Source organism: Carcharhinus amblyrhynchos, chromosome 22, assembly GCF_965287045.1.
Source record: "Carcharhinus amblyrhynchos chromosome 22, sCarAmb.v2.hapA, whole genome shotgun sequence".
Lineage (NCBI taxonomy): Eukaryota > Metazoa > Chordata > Chondrichthyes > Carcharhiniformes > Carcharhinidae > Carcharhinus > Carcharhinus amblyrhynchos.
In genome coordinates, this window is record NC_137345.1 from 44,636,340 (window position 1) to 44,653,985 (window position 17,646).

Consider the following 17,646-nt stretch of genomic DNA (forward strand, 5'->3'; position numbering starts at 1 on the left):
TATTCACTGCTTCCAATACAGTCTACTCTATACTGGGGAGACTAAACACAGCTGGGTGACCACTTTGAGGAATGCCATCACTCAGTCCGCAAGCATTACCCCACCTTCCTGTTATTTGCCATTTCAACACAGTATCTTCATGCCCACGTCTATCCTTGGTCAAATTTGATACACCAACATCCAGCCGCTTTTGGGTTGTTTGACATTAGGGAGCATTGATTCATAATCTTCTCATGCATCCTGGGATGCTCTTGTGTGTATCCCAATAAAACCAGAGCTATAGAGACAAACTTATCACCCTCCAAGACTAGTTAGCCGTGGTTAAGTTGCGGATAGATGTAAAATAAGAGTAGGAGTGCTGACTCAATATTCTGGTCAACACGGGCGGCATGCTAGCACAGTGGTTAGCACTGCTGCTTCACAACTCCAGGGACCTGGGTTCGATTCCCAGCTCGGGTCACTGTCTGTATGGAGTTTGCACATTCTCCTTGTGTTTGCATGGGTTTCCTCCGGGTGCTCCAGTTTCCTCCCACAGTCCAAAGATGTGCAGGTTATGTTGATTGGCCATGCTAAAAAATTGTACCTAAGTGTCCTGAGGCACATAGGTTAGAGGGATTAGTGGGTAAATATGTAGAGATATGGGGATAGAGCCTGGGTGGAATTGTGTTCAGTACAGACTCGATGGGCTGAAGGATGCTTTGATTTTATGATTTACCCCCTCAACCAATAATACTTAAATATCATTACCTTCTCACTCTTTTTTGAAGGAACTTGTGTGTAAATTGGCTAGTATGCTTCCTATAGTGGCTATATTTCAGAGAAGTACATCATTGGTTGTGTAGCATGTTGGGACATCCTGACATTATGAAAGTTGTTCTCTAAGTCAGGTTTTTTTTATGGCCTGTTTAACAATTTCCTTCCCTGTTCTGGCAAATCTAGCTATCATGTACCTTCATCTTAAAATAAAGACTGAAATTAATAGATCTTCAACACAAGAAAACTTTTTTCGGAATGGCTTAAAAAAAATCCACACCTATTTACCTTTCCTTTGTACATGGCGCTATTGTACTTTGCTCACACGCATCATTACCAATGGCCCCTCTATCTTTGTACTGTATCTGTGGCATCGTTAGGTGCTAAACAGCAACAAATAGTCAAGGAAGTAAAAAGATTATATAGTTACGTAGCAGTGGGATTAAAGAGATATATTGCGCCAGGCACTTAAGTTCGATTCCGGCCTCGGGTCACTGTCTGTGTAGAGTCTGCACATTCTCCCCGTGTCTGTGTGGGTTTCCTCTGGGTGCTCAGGTTTCCTCCCACACTCCAAAGATATGTGGGTTAGGTAAATTGGCCATGTTAAAATTGTCCCTTAGTGTCAGGTGGATTAGCAAGGTAAATACATGGGATTACGGAGATAAGGCCTGGGTAGGATTGTTCCCGGTGCAGACCTGATGGGCTGAATGGCCTCCTGTACTGTAGGGATTCTATGATTCCATAAGTGTCTGTTCAAGAATGACTGTGACACAAACTAGCCCATGCTCATTGGGAAATTTGTACATTCATGAAGCCAATATGAAGCCAGAGAAGAGCAACATTCAAAATCCATGTGCAAATTAGTGCACAAAATCTTACACTCAAAAATTAAACACATGGACTGTTTCACCTTCATTGTGAGATTTGTTGTACAGATGGATATTCTGAAGGGAACTGAAGACTGTGCTAAACTAATAAACTTCAATACAACAAAAATCTGTAAATTCTTCCCCCTGTTAACTAGAGCTTACACTCTTCAAACAATACACTCCAGCCCACACACATCTCCTTAAGATTCCTGCTCATGTTACTTCTTCAAGCAATTACTGTATTCTTGTTCAGATTTTGGGAGCATTCTGATCTGAGTGATCTACGATGGCAATAAAAGGAATAGAAGATTATATAAGCAGATAGTAAAGGCAAGATCACTGTTACTGCTCAGTGTGAGGCTAGATACTGCAGTGAGAGAGAGTTAGGGTATTACAGGAACAATCTGCACATACAGTGAGTAGCCTTTCCTGGGTGTTCGTCTTTGCTTCACACATATGTTCATACACATACACACGCACATGTACACACACACACTCAAACATGCCCACACATACACCCACATGCCCACACACACACAATGCCCACACACACACCCACATGCCCACACGCACACACAATGCTTACACACACACATACACACATGCACGCACAGACACACACACGCATTCACACACACATACATGCCCGCACACACGCATACATTCACACACGCACACACATACACACACACACACACGTGCACACAGACACACACTCTCACACGCATGCACACTCATTCTCACACACACACAACACTCACTCACTCTCACACAGACCCTCACACTCTCACTCAGTCACTCTCACACACACACACACTCACTCACTCTCACACAGACCCTCACACTCTCACACACTCACTCACTCTCACATACACTCTAACACATACATGCCCATATATACACACACACATGCCCACACACGCACACAAACATACTCACTCACACTCACACACACACACACTCATCACACACTCACATGCCCACGTACACACACACACACACACACACATTCACACAAAACCTGGCAAAAACTTTTCTTCATTTTAAATCTGTATTTTATTAACAAGCATAATAGTAAAACAAACAAATTACAGCAATGTTCACCCCATCCCCCCACCCCGAGCTATCTTTTATGGTGATGTCAAACTGGGTTGACAGGAGGACTGACGGTCAGTCTTCCATCCTCTGAAGCTCTTTTCTCAATTCTCCTTCTTGTCTGGATTGTCCCTCCAGATACAATAGGTCAGGGCGGAGGCAAGAGTCAGCCAAGCAAGATAGGGCACCATGAGTAGAGAGGCCATTTTGTTGATGGGGTACCAGGAAACCACTGTGCCCACCACAAGGCCATCTAGACAAAGAATATTGATCAACGCCTAAGGAACCAAAAGAGAAAGAGTAAGATGGAGGGCATGCAAGCAAACTTGCACCTTCGTACGTGTGAGCACAATGAACTGGACCTGACCAAACCCACACTCACCAAAAAGGCTTTGATTTGTACATCAGTGCTTTCCAATATCCAAATTCTAGTCCAATATCATCCATTATGTTTGATGACAGTGCGTCCACCTCACCAACATAGTTAAGGGGCAGTGAGAACATCTATTACCCACTGTTTCAGAATATCAACATCAATCTAGCTGGGACAATGATCTGACCTCCTCCCTACTCGACAAACCTGGGTGAAAATGACAAGAATCCAACTTCTTGATATTCTTGATATTGGAGTTGACATTTTGACTGAAAACTGGAATGTACCTTCGATGCTTCAGAATCCCCGTGGCCATTTTTCCATAGAAAGATTTAGAGAAACTAATTATTTTCAAACATTTGGGTTTTTAAGCAGAATATATTTACACTTTTTTTATAAACTGAGTGATACGTGGTTAAAATATAAATGAAACACAAATTAACTTGGTTTCCCCGTAGTCTCCGGGGGACAAGGAATGCTAGTTAAAGAATAACTAACATTCTAGTTAATTCTTGAATTAATAATAACTATTATTATTATAGTAACTGATGAACATCTTTGTCACTGGCCACTCTGTCACTCGCAATGAGTAACATGTTGTATGATATTTCCACATGGTTTTGGCAATAAACACAGTCTATTCTTCATGGTGGCACAGTGGTTAGCACTGCTGCCTCACAGCGCCAGGGACCCAGGTCGATTCCCGGCTTGGGTCACTGCCTGCATTTCTCCCCGTGTCTGCCTGGGTTTCCTCCAAGGTGCTCTGATTTCCTTCCACAGTCCGAAAGATGTGCACGTTAGGTGGACTGGCCATGCTAAATTGTCCCTTACTCTCAGGAAGACTAGCTAGGGTAAATTCATGGGGTTACGGGAATAGGGCCTGGATGGGATTGTGGTCGTTGTAGTCTCGATGGGCCGAATGGCCTCTTTCTGCACTGTAGGATTCTATGAAACTATTGCCTTTCCTTTAAGAACCCAGAACAAGGGGCCACAAGTTTAAAATGAGAGCTGTGGACATTCAGAGACTATATCAGACGGCACCCCTCCACACAATGGACAATGGCAATCTGGAACTCCCACCACCCAGCCCAAAAAAAGCTGAGGATGAAATGAGAATTTCAAAACCTAGGACTGATAGGTTTTTGAAAAGCAAGGATATTAAAGGTTACAGAACCAAAGTGGAGAGGTGGAGTTGAGATACAGGTCAGCCACCTACAAAACACTAGTCAGGAGTAGGATAGAACTGTCTGTATTTTCCTGGATGAACGCAGCTCCAATTGTATTCAAGAAGCTCAACGCCATCCAAGATGCAGCAACCCATTTGATTGGTGCCAACTTAAAAATTCATTCTGTCCACCGCTGGCACATGGCGACTACAACATGTACCACCAGCAACTCACCAATACTTCTTTGGCAATCTCCCAAACCTGTGACCACTCTCATCATGAAGTACGAGGACAGAGGGTGCCTGGCATTAATGCCATCTGCAAGGCACATACCATCCTGATCTGAAAAGATATTGCTGTCCCTCCGTTTGTCACAGGATCAAGTCCTCAGCACTGAGGGTCACAGAGTGTTAACACACAGGCTGGTCAAGATGGTAGCTCATCACCACCTTCACAAGGGTAATTCAGGGTGGGCAATGAATGCCAGCCTTGCCAGCAACGCTCATTCCAAGAATGAATCAATTGGAAAAAGCCCCAAGGAACTTGCCAAAGCAAAACGGGGGTCCCAGAGAATCAACAAGCAGCCTACCTACTGGGAGCACTGAATACGAGTGACCTCGGAACTCCTTTCAGCATCATCAGATCAGGAGCTGGCTGCAATGTCGCCGTAGCAATGGAATGGGAACTGACTGAGTGAACGTGTGGTGCAGAAGACCTGAGGTAAGGGCAGGATAAAAGATGGATAACAACCTGAGGGAGACATTAACACTTACCAGTTTTAATCTGTGCGCCCCAAAGAACAATGGAGTCCACGTCCAATTCAAAATCAACTGGGTCCCGTACAGTCCAAGGGGAACAAGGGAGGCATTCGTGAAACCTCCAAGCTCTTTCCACACCAAGTAGGAGGCATAACTGTGAAAGCAGCAGCAACGATTTATCAGCATTTCAGTAAGAATGGTGTACATTCCCAGCATCATCCTGCTGATTAATTATTCTAACAACAGAGTCCTGTTTCCCTCATGTGGTTCCTCATTGAAGCTTGGGAGCGGTGACTCTACTCTGTGCAGAGATGCTCACTTTCATTGTACCAATGCTAAGGTGGGCACAAACTGCACTTCTTTAAAAAGGAAAATATCAGTTTGACTTACTGTTAATGCAAGTTTATAATAAAAACCCCCAAACAATGACCTACCTCACCCCCTATCCATTTGCAATGGGGGATGATCTTTAACTGGTGTTTGTACTGAGTTTAATCCCACTCATACACCTCTCCTCCCACACCCCTCTTTGTCAAGACCCATCTCATCTCTCTCTCTCTCTCTCTTTCATTTTTGCTTCATATTAGAGTCATAGAGGTTTACAGCATGAAACAGGCCCTTCGGCCCAACTTGTACACACTGCCCTTTTTTAAAAAAATCTGTAAACTAATCCCAATTGCCCGCATTTGGCCCATATGCCTCTATACCCATCGTACCCATGTAACTATCTAAATGCTTTTTAAAAGATAAAATTGTACCCATGTCGACTACTACCTCTGGCAGTTTGTTCCAGACACTCACCACCATCTGCATGAAAAAATTGCCCCTCTGGATCCTTTTGTATCTCTCCCCTCTCACCTTAAACCTATGCCTTCTAGTTTTAGACCCCCCTACCTTTGGGAAAAGATATTGCCTATCTACCTTGTCAATGCCTCCCATTATTTTATAAACTTCGATAAGGTCACCCTTCAGCCTCCTACGCTCCAGAGAAAAAAGTCCCAGTCTATTCAACCACTCCTTATAACTCAATCTACCAAGTTCCAGTACCATCCTAGTAAATCTTTTTTGCACTCTTTCTAGTTCAATAATATCCTTTCTATAATAAGGTGACCGGAACCGGTACAAGTGTGGCCTCACCAATGTTTTGTACAACTTCAACAAGATGTCCCAACTCCTGTATTCGATGTTCTGACGAATATGTTCTGCTCCCTGCTATGGTCCCAGCTGATTCTTTTTCGTCCTCCTTTTCTTCCCCATCTCCTCACCCTTCTTTCCGGAAGCATCCATTCCCTCCATCACCAACACGCAATGGTAGCCATGTGTGCCATCTACCAGATGCACTGCAGGAACTCCACAGGGTTCCTCAGACAGCACCTTCCAAAGCCCCAACCCTCTACCAGCTAGAAGGACAAGAGAAGGAGACACATGGGAACACCACCAACTGCAGGTACACATCCAAGCCACTCACTACCCTGACTTGGAAATATATCACTATTCCCTCACTGTCGCTGGGTCAAAATCCTGGAACTCCCTTCCCAGATGCACTGCGGGTGTACCTACACAACTCACTACCCTTTTCTCACGGAAAATGAGGGATGGGCAATAAATGTTGCCCTTGTTGCCAACAACATTCAAATCCTGCACGGGAATAAAAATGTAGTTATTTAGTATGACAGAATGTAAATATGTCACTGAAGTTTTTTGTCTTACATTCACTGAGGTAAATGTAAGACAGAAATGGGATTTTCCAGGCTGGAAAGCAGCAACGGGAGGCATTTTGCGAGGATCGTGATTGGAGTCCAGCCAATCATGATGCTCCCAGACACTTTCAGATCTGCATCGGAAATGGGTATGGAGCTGATTATCATATGGAAATAATATTGAAATTGACATTTTCAGATGATTAGTAGATCCAGGATGGTATTCTCAGGACATGCAAGTGTCTCCCCCACCCCCACCATAGGGGTTGGGAGGGGTTGGTGTGTCGGCGCTGGCAATGGGTGGGGTGACATGGGGTGGAGATCGGGGCTGGTCCAGGGTAGGGGGAGATCAGGGCTAGCCCGGGGGGACGGTTGGGGGGACGGACTGTAGTAGGGGAGCTCAGGAAACCCGCGAGGGAGGGGTGTCAGCAGGCCAGCGATCAGGGGGGGTTCCAGGGACATAGGAAGGCCAGCAATCGGAGGCCAGCAAGAAGGAGGGAGCCTATGGGCATGCACCAATCTCTGCACTGACAGATCGGTGCATGTGCAGTGGCCCACTCAGCGCGGTGCTGCCGGCTTCTCGAGTGGGATGAGGTGCCACCCACCACCTTTCAGAGTGAATCATACTGAGACAGTCTGCACTGCTCGGAGTGGTGGAGATTCACTCTGGTAAGTTTGCCCAAAACAAACAGGAAATACTCCTGTTTTCCCGCCCATTGAGAGAATCCCAGCCAACATTCTTTTGGCATTTGTACATTTGTCCTGAGGAATTTAAGATGAAAAGTTTCAGTGACGTCTGACTTTTCAACAATAATGAAAAAAACAATTCCTATCCTAGTAATGGCAATATGAAAGATTTACATGAAGTGTTACAATCCTGGGTGCATTATGTGATATTTACACAATTATACAACGGTGTAAATGGGATCAGCTACAGTAAATGTAAATCACATCACATATGTCCCATTTCCAACACTTGTCTTGTCTCACATGCTTGTCACAAGGCACTGCGTTGGGATGAAGCTGTGCCATACTGTTAGGGTTAGGGTTAAGGTTAGGGTTAGGATTAGGATTAAGATTAGGGAAAGGGTTAGGATTAAGGTTAGTTAGGGTTAGGGTGAGGGTTCAGGTTAGGTTAGGATTAGGATTAGAGTTAGAGTTAGGGTTAGGGTTAGGGTTAGAATTAGGGTGAGGGTTAGGGTTAGGTTAGGATTAGGGTTAGAGTTAAAGTTAGGATTAGGGTTAGGGTTAAGGTTAGAGTTAGTGTTAAAGTTTGGGTTAAGGTTAGAATTAGGGTTAAAGTTAGGGTTAGGGTAAGGTTAGAGTTAGGCAAGGCACTGAGCTGGGATGATTGAAGCTTTGCCATACTGGACATTGTCAGTTCACCAACATTGCCCCACATAGCATTAGAACACAGGTTTATGCTCCTGTGCTAAGTGTACATCTAAGCACATAGCAGAGTCCCAGTCAATCCTAATGCCAGCGTTGTGTGGAATATTTCCCATCGCTTTCCACATTGTAACGGATTACAGCAGAACTGTCCTCACCCCATTCCAGTGTACAGAGTGGTCCACACCACGGGGAACATCTTATTGGGTGGTCGCCATGCTGGCTTCTTCAGATTCTCAAACCACGTTGGCACTTGTGACCTTGTCAGGTACCAGCCAAAGAAACCTCCAACATGCGGCAGTGTGGCAAATCCAGCAATCTGTGCCCACACAGGTGCCATGCTCTCCAGAATCACTGAAAGGAAGAACAGTTTGTTCAGGTTTCCTAAATAGAAACTAAACTGGAGCAGTGTGTTTCACTGCATTTCTCAACACACTTGCTGAATCTTACTAACCCAATAAAGCAACTTCAACACAAGGGAAGCAGCATCTTTTCCCTTTATTCTTCCATGGGATGTGGGCATCATTGGCAAGACCACCATTTGTTGCCCATCCCTAATTGCTTCAGATTGGCTGGCCCTAATATTTCAACTGGCCTTTAAGTGTCAACCACATTGCTGTGACTCTGGAGTCACATGTAGGCCAGACCAGGTAAGGACGGCAGATTTCCTTCCCTAAAGGACATTAGTGAATCAGATGGGTTTTTAAGACAATGGTTTCACAGTCACCATTACAGAGACCAGATTTATATTGCAGGTTTTTTTATTAATTGAATTGAAATGCCACTAGCTGCTGTGGTGGGATTTGAACCCATGTCTCCAGGATATTGGCATCAGCCTCTAGGTTACTAATACAATGACATTACCATTCGACCACCATCTCTCCCATTGAATGGAGCAGTTTACTTTTCACTATCCAAAATCTAGAAATAGAACCTAGTCTCAGTTGTGTTACTAAGGAGATATAAGCCATGGTCCCCTTAAACCAGGGAGTCTCTTTATGGTGCGGCACTGCTCCCTCATAGCACCAGGAATCCAGGTTCAATTCCAGTCTCGGGTCACTGTGTGTGAAATTTGCACATTCTCTGCATAGGTTTCCTTTGGGTGCTCCAGTTTCTTCCCACATACCAGAGGTATCAGGTTAGGTTGATTGGCCATGTCAAATTGACCCTAGAATCAAGGGATTAGCAGGGTAAATGTGTGGGGTTGTGGGAATAAAGCCTGGGTGAGATTGTGGTCAGTGCAGACACGATGGGCTGAATGGCCTCTTTCTGCACTGCAAGGATTTTATGATACATCTTGCTCGAGAGATTAATCAAAACGAAGAAAGGTCTTGCGTTTATATAGCACCTTTCACATCCCCAGGACATCAACAAGCTCCCCACTGTCAATGAAGTAGTTTTGAATTGTTGTCTCTGTTCTAATGTACAGGAGTCAATGAGCGCACAGCAAGCTCCCACGCATAGTGTCAAGCAATAGTCAGATAATCTTGGTAAGAAATCTCACAACACCAGGTTAAAGTCCAACAGGTTTATTTGGTAGCAAAAGCCACAAGCTTTTGGAGCACTGCTCCTTCGTCAGGTGAGTGACTCACAGTCCAAAGATGTGAAGATTCGGTGGATTGGTCATGGTAAATTGCTCTTTAGTGTCCAAACACGTTTGGGTTCGTTGGATTGGCCATGGCAAGTGTGCAGGTTATGGGGTTAGGGCTGGGCCTGGGTAAGATGCTCTTTCAGAAAGTTGGTACAGACTTGATGGGCCAAATGGCCTCCTTCTGCACCGTCAGGATTCTATGGGATCAAAACATAACATGTTGTTGTGAATTCTGAAGCAACAGAGCGCAAAGACTGGGATACTCACTGGGTAACAGAGAGCCTGGGGGCAGAGAACAGACAAACCTTTTCACATATAGACTGGGTCCTACATCAGTGGGGAGGGGGGTGTGATTCTCCCATCCTGCTGTTTTAGTGCAGTGAGCCAGGAAACCCCAGTGGGGTCTGATTCTGTCACTCGCGCTGGGTCTCTGGGCCTCCCAGCGCCGAACCTCTCGCGCCATCAGCTTCATAATGTATGCAACTTGTAAGTTAAATATATTAAACAGCTTTGGCAGGCCTGGGACTGAGGTCTCTGAGCTGGCGAACCTCACCAGCTGAACCCCTGCCCCCTCCACCGCACCCCCCCCCAACCCTCCCCACCTCACGGCTCAGGCGGGTATCCCACTGCCACTCTGCACTCAGGCTGAGGGCTGAGGGACAGAGGGAGGGAGGCCAGCGATGGAGGGGGGGGTGGTGGGGAGTGGGGGAACAACTTGCTGGGGGGGTTCGGAGCTGCATTGCGAGGATCGGGGAGAGTGGATTGGGAGATCGGTGCTAGGGGGATGGGGGCTCCATTGGGGGATTGGGAGATCACACAGTGGGGAGGTGGGGCCTGCATTGGTGGGAACTGGGGGAGATTGGGAGATCGGGGCTGAGAGGATTGGGGGCTGCATTGGGGGAGGATCGGGGGGGGGGATTGGGAGATCGGTACTGGGAGGATTGGCGGCTGCATTGGGAGCGATTGGGAAGGGGGATTGGGAAATCGGGCCTGCAGGGGATACATTGGAGGGGATTGGGGAGGAGGGAATTGGGAGATCGGGGCTGGGGGCCTGCACTGAGGGGGATCGGAGAGGAGTGAATTGGAAGATTGGGGCAGCAGGGAGGTGGGAACCAGAGTGGATTTGGAGATTGGGGCTGCGGGGGAGTGGGGGTCGAGGCTGGGCTGGGCATGTTTGGGGGGCCTGCGATGGGGCCATGGGGGAGGGGACAACACTAGAGGGTTGTGGGACTGGCCAGCGATGAAGCTGGCCAGTAATTGGGAAGCTGGCAGACAGAGGCCACTGAACATGCACTGATCTTGGTGCTGACAGATTGGTGCATGCGCAGTGGTATGCTCAGAACTGTGTTGCTGGTATCTCCAGCGGGGATAGACTCCACCCCCTGATTTCTGGAGTGAATCAGGCTGAGGGTCTCTGCAGTGCAGAGTGCGGGAGATTAATTTAAATTCCCGCTGAAAAAAACCAGTGGGGTTTACTCCAGTTTTCACCTGCATTCAACACTTAGAATTGTTTTGGAAGAACTGGCCCCCAGGTGCCTGTTATTCGGGGTTAATAAGTCCAGGGATGGTCTTTTTTTTCATTTATAAATGACCTGGATGAGGATGTAGAACGAGGGGTTAGTAAATTTGCGGATGACACTAAACTCGGTGGAGTTGTGGACAGTGCGGAAGGATGTTGCAGGTTACAGAAGGACATAGATAAGCTGCAGAGCTGGGCTGAGAGGTGGCAAATGGAGTTTAATGTGGAAAAGTGTGAGGTGATTCACTTTGGAAGGAGTAACAGGAATACAGAGTACTGGGCTAATGGTAAGTTACTTGATAGTGTGGTTGAGCAGAGAGATTTCGGTATCCATGTGCATTGATCCCTGAAAGTTGGCACTCAGTTTGATAGGGTTGTTAAGAAGGCAGACGGTGTGTTAGCTTTTATTGGTAGAGGGATTGAGTTTAGGAGCCATGAGGTCATGTTGCAGCTGTACAAAACTCTGGTGTGGCCGCAATTGGAGTATTGCGCACACTTCTGGTTGCCACATTATAGGAAGGATGTGGAAGCATTAGAAAGGGTGCAGAGGAGATTTACCAGGATGTTGCCTGGTATGGTGGGAAGGTCTTATGAGGAAACGCTGAGGGACTTGAGGCTGTTTTCGTTAGAGTGAAGAAGGTTAAGAGGTGACTTAATAAAGGTATATATGATGATCAGAGGAATAGATAGGGTGGATAGTGTGAACCTTTTTCCTCGGATGGAGATGGCTAGCACAAGGGGACATAGCTTTAAATTGAGGGGTGATAGATATAGGACAGGTGTCAGATGTAGGTCCTTTACTCAGAGAGTAGTAAGGCCGTGGAATGCCCTGCCTGCAACAGTAGTGGACTCGCCAACATTAAGGGCATTTAAATGGTCATTGGATAAACATATGGATGATATTGGAATAGTGAAGGTTAGATGGGCTTTAGATTGGTTTCACAGCTCGGCACAACATCGAGGGCTGAAGAACCTGTACTGCACTGTAATGTTTTATGTTCTATGAGGCAGTTTAATAAGTCCTGGGATGGGCTATCCGCTGGATGTTTCCATGGGATTCCGCCCCCCCCCCCATTCCCTATCGCTTTATATCAGGGAGGGGGGAAAGTTTAGTGACCTGGATCAGTGGCCCATTACAGGACAAGGTCGGTCACCCTTGAGTTCAGCATTGTAGCAGACAGGGTTAGTGCTGGCTGGGGTGGAGCGCCCCTCCCTCCACACACTCAATCCTACATCTGCTAAATATCATCTCAGTGTAAACCCGTGTGGGCTAGAATGCGGTGAGTGTGTTCTGGAGAACTCTGTCTACCACTTTGCCATTGTTACTCTCAAAGTTACACAAGAGGTTTCCGGAGACAGGGAAAATAAAGTTCAAAGTTGTCAATAAAAAGATCAGTAATGCTGGAATTCCGTTTTAAAGTTTACGGGGTCGGTTTAGACAGATGCTCTCCGTTCCCCCTGCAGGGAGTGGGCTCTCAGTGAATGGGGGGAGTTAGGGGGTTGCTGTGTGTGTAAACAGTTTAGCGCAGTGTCCAGTTCCTGTGTCCTATTCCACGTTAACCTCCCACTCAGTCCTCTCTCTCTCTCTCTCTCTGTCTCCTGTCCTCAGTGAGTTGACCCCCCAGCCCAACACTCCAGCTCACCCACTCGCTCCCCCCCCCCCACCCCCCCCCATCTCTGCCTTACCTTCAGTGCAGCTCTGAATAGAGGGTTGGTTGTATGTGTCACCTTGAAAGGGACACGTTTATACACCAGGAACTGGAAGCGAAATAGGTTTCCGGTGCCAGCCTCTTATTAGCGGCTGACTTCAGGCAGCCGGAGTGTGAATGTGCCCGTTGGACAGGGAGTGTGTCTATCAGAGTCTACACACACACACTCCAGTCCTGCAGCACTGACTGATAGAGGGGGGGGGGGGGGGGGGGTTTCCAAAGGGCACTTTAACACATTGCCTAACCTGCCGCACAGACTGGGCAGAGATCATTTCCTCCCTCCAGTGGCCACAACTCCAAACGCACTCAGATCATGTACACTTGCTGAGATCTTTCGCCTTCATATCTGTGGCTGCTGTTCTTTGTGGGGCTTTTTCGGATGCCCCCCCCCCCCACCACCACCACCCCGAGGGGGTGGCAGCTCTGCTAAACCGTACCTTGTCGCACACTGTCTGACCTGCTAAGATTTTGCAGCATTCGCTGTATTCCAGCCTCCGCAAGTATTTTACTTTCATTTTGCTCTGACTGTGTCACACACCGCCTCCCCCCCCGCCCCCCCCTCCCCCCCCAAGGGGTGACAGTATTCCCAAGCTGAACCATAAGAGAGAGCCATCAGACAAGCTTGCCAACATATAAAGCTGAGGAAGTATTTTAAAATGCTGCATAAAAATATCAATCGCAATCAATCAAACACAAAATGCAGATTTGATTAATTCTTTCCTCCAGCCATCAATATTAAAATAGGAGGGTTCATTAGATGAGGTTTCACAGTCACTGCTGGGACTTCAGGTGCAGTTTTTTCCTTATATTCTCCCATGGGATGTGGGTGTTACTGTCAAGGCTAACACTTGCACCTATCGTTAATAGCCCTTGGATCGACTTGCTTGACCATTTCAGATGGCAACCACATTGCTGTGGACCTGGAGTTACATGTCCTGGAGTCATAGAGGTTTACAGCATGGAAACAGGCCCTTCAGGCCAACCTGTCCATGCTGCCCCCCCCCCCCCCTTTTTAAACCCTTAAGCTAGTCCCAATTGCCCACATTTGGCCCATATCCCTCCATACCCATCTTATCTATGTAATTGTCTAAATGCTTCTTAAATTGTATCCGCTTCTCCTACTGCCTCTGGCAGCTTGTTCCAGACACTCACCATCCTCTGTGTGGAAAACTTGCCCCTCTGGACCTTTTGTATCTCTCCCCTCTCACCTTAACCTATGCCCTCTAGCTTTAGACTCCCCTACCTTTGGGAAATGATATTGACTATCTAGCTGATCTATGCCCCAAAATGTCTGTATAAAGGCAGGAAGAAGGAGAAATGGTTGAAAACTTCAGGTTTTTAGGTGTCCAGATCACCAACAACCTCTGCTGGTCCCCCCTTTAAGTTAAGTTTAATTATTAGTCACAAGTGAGACTTAACACTGCAATGAAGTTGCTGTGACATTCCTCTAGTCACCATACTCCAGCGCCTGTTCAGGTCAATGCACCTAACCAGCACATCTTTCAAAACATGGGAGGAAACCAGAGGAAACCCACGCAGACACAGGGAGAACATGCAGACTCCACACAGACGGTGACCCAAGCCAGGAATCGAACCTGGGTCCCTGGCACTGTGCGACAGCAGTGCTAACTGCTGTGCGACAGCAGTGCTAACTACTGTGCTGCTCATGTAGGCCAGACCAGATAAGGACGGCAAATTTCCCTCCCTAAAGAACATCAGTGAACCAGATAGATTTTCCAACAATTGATGGTAGTTTAATGGTCATCAGATTTATTAGTTGAACTTAAATTCCACAAACTGCCACATGGGGATTTGAACCCATGTCTACAGGACATTAGTCTTGTCCTCTGAGGTACGAGTACACTGACATTTACCACGATTCCACCATCTCACACAGAGACATCAGAGATGCTGTCCATAATTTTCGAAATGACAGAACTCCCCGGAGCATTGATGTACAGAGGGATCTGGGCGTATAGGTTCACGGATCCATGAAAGTAGCAACACAGGTGGCTAAGGTGGTCAGGAATGAATACAGCATGCTCGCCTTCATTGGCCAGGGCATTGAGTATAAAAGTTGGCAAGTTATTTACAGCTGTATAAAACTTTAGTTAGGCTACATTTGGAATATTGTGTGCAGTTCTGGTCACCACACTGCCAGAAAGAGAGGGTGCAAAGAAGGTTTACCAGGATGTTGCCTGGTCTAAAGGGTTTTAGGTATGAGGAGAGATTGTGTAAACTCGGATTGTTTTCACTGGAAAAATGGAGACCGAGGGGGGTGGCCTAATAGGGGTCTACAAAATTAGGAGAAATTAAAGGCTTTTTCCCAGGGTAGAATAGTCAACTACAAGGAGGCACAGGTTTAAGGTGAAAGAGGGCTTGTTTAGGGGAGACATGCAGGGAAAGTTTTTCACACAGAGGGAGGTGGATGCGGACAACACCTTGCCAGAGGAGGCGGTGGAAGTAGGCACGTTAGCAACATTCAAGGCATATCTTGATGGACACATGAATGGGAGGCAAAGAGAGGATAGAAACCGTGTACTGGGGCAGGCTTGGCGGGCCGAAGGGCCTGTTCCTGTGCTGTATTGTTCTCGGAAATTAAGAGATGGGAAATAACTAGCAGTGCCCTGTGAATCCCTGAACCAAACTGTGACAAGAAGTCTCTCAAAGAAATCTCATGATGTCGTGGTGAATATTCATCAGTCAGTCAGACTGGTCACTGAGACATTGCTGTGTTGTGGGATCTCACTGTGCATAATTAGCTGTCATGTTTCCTACCTCACAACAGTGACTACACTTCAGAATTACTTCACTGTCAAGCACTTTTAAGATGTTAGTATATGTGAAAGGTGCTAAACAAGTCTTCTTCATTCAGATTGTCTTTGTGGGAATATGCTCTCCTCGATGTTAGAAGATTTGGATTCATGGTTACAACAAAACAGAGGGTTTGAGTTTCAGAGTTGTAGGGTTATGCTGCAACTATACAGGATCTTGGTGAGACTACATTTGGAATATTGTGTTCAGTTCTAAGAAGGATGTGGAAGAATTGGAGAGAGTGCAGAGGAGATTTACCAGGATGCTCCTGGTTTGGAGGGTAGGTCTTATGAGGAAAGGTTGAGGGAGCTGGGGCTTTTCTCTTTAGAGCGGAGGAGGATGAGAGGCGACTTAATAGAGGTTTATAAGATGATGAGGGGGATAGATAGAGTGGACGTGCAGAGACTATTTCCTCGGGTGGATGTAGCTGTTACTAGGGGGCGTAACTATCAGGCTCATGGTGGGAGATATAGGAGGGATGTCCGAGGTAGATTCTTTACTCAGAGAGTGGTTGGGGTGTGGAATAGACTGCCTGCTGTGATAGTGGAGTTGGACACTTTAGGAACTTTCAAGCGGTTATTGGATAGGCACATGGAGCACACCAGAATGATAGGGAGTGGGATAGCTTGATCTTGGGTTTGGACAAAGCTCGGCACAACATTGAGGGCCAAAGAGCCTGTACTGCGCTCTACAGTTCTATGTTCTAAAGCCTGAGCATGTAATACATATCTGGCAGTTCCAGTGTGGTACCAAGGAGTGCTGCATTGTTGGAGGAGCTATCCTACAAATAAGAAGCTAAATTGAGGCTAATCTGTTTGTCCAAGTGCATGTCAAAGATCAAATGGCCATATTCAAAGTGGATGTTTACCTTGTGTCCTGATCTTCAAACAACATCAATAATAACGGATTAATGAGGCTTCATCCCATTATAGCACAGATCACAAAATAGTCACCAAATTTACCAACTAATTTACTAACTAATCCATCACCCAAACCAGCCTCCCATCCATTGACTCTGTCTACACTTCCCGCTGCCTCGGCAAAGCAGCCAGCATCATTAAGGACCCCACACATCCCGGACATTCTCTCTTCCACCTCCTTCCATCAGGAAAAAGATACAAAAGTCTGAGGTCACATATCAACCAACTCAAAAACAGCTTCTTCCCTGCTGCCGTCAGACTTTTGAATGGACTTACCTCGCACTAAGCTGATCTTTCTTTAGATCCTAGCTATGACTGTAAACTACATTCTGCACTCTCTCCTTTCCTTCTCGATGAACAGTATGCTTTGTCTGCATAACGCACAAGAACTAATACTTTTCGCTGTAGGTTAATACATGTGACAATAACAAATCAAATCAAAACTAACAGTGGCTTCCACAATTAGAAGTTAATTAGAAGTTAATTAGCTTCCACAATTAGGAGGTGGGGGGAGTCACTCTACTGGGAGAGAGGGGATTCTGTAAAGGGGAGTCGGGATTACAGGGGTGTTGTCTGTCAAGGGATGGTGGGAAAAATCCTGGTGGGTGGTGCTGAAAATCAGGATGGGATGGGACAGGGGAGTTGGGGGCTGGGTCCGGGAATAGTTGGGGGGGGAATGGCCAGCGATCAGGCTGTTGGTGAGGGGTGGTGGTGGAAGGCTGGCATTGCTGGGGTCATGGGGCTGGTCAACAATCGGGAGTCTGGCAGACAGGGACCACTGCGTATGCACTGATCACAGTGCTGACAGAATGGCACATGCGCAATGGCCCACTCAGCGCTGTACAGGGAGCCCCTCCAGTGGGGATAGGCCCCACACACTGATTTATAATGATATTCATGCTAGCACAGTCTGTGGTGCACAGAGTGTGGGAGATTCTTCTCTGAACTCCCAATGAAAAAAATCAATGTGAATTACTCCAGTTTTCACAC

At 46.6% G+C, this 17,646-nt stretch overlaps 1 protein-coding gene across 1 annotated transcript; it reads right to left on the reverse strand.

The window, feature by feature from the left end:
- Nucleotides 1–2,660: 2,660 nt before the first annotated feature.
- Nucleotides 2,661–13,091, reverse strand: tspo (translocator protein). Its single transcript, XM_080209931.1, has 4 exons — nt 12,900–13,091; nt 8,262–8,457; nt 5,030–5,168; nt 2,661–2,995 (listed from the first exon to the last, which is right to left on the reverse strand). The coding sequence occupies exons 2-4, from the start codon at nt 8,441–8,443 to the stop codon at nt 2,822–2,824; spliced, it is 495 nt and encodes a 164-aa protein (XP_080066057.1). The 5' UTR covers nt 8,444–8,457; nt 12,900–13,091; the 3' UTR covers nt 2,661–2,821.
- Nucleotides 13,092–17,646: the final 4,555 nt, after the last annotated feature.

What these genes read in the sequence shown, in the direction of transcription:
- tspo (XM_080209931.1), bottom strand. Translation starts at nt 8,443, where the DNA reads ATGGCACCTGTGTGGGCACAGATTGCTGGATTTGCCACACTGCCGCAT. An exon ending in ACTCTGTACACTGGAATGGG is followed by an intron (nt 5,169 to 8,261) that starts GTGAGGACAGTT and finishes CTGCTTTCACAG; the next exon opens with TTATGCCTCCTACTTGGTGT. An exon ending in GGGCGCACAGATTAAAACTG is followed by an intron (nt 2,996 to 5,029) that starts GTAAGTGTTAAT and finishes TTGGTTCCTTAG; the next exon opens with GCGTTGATCAATATTCTTTG.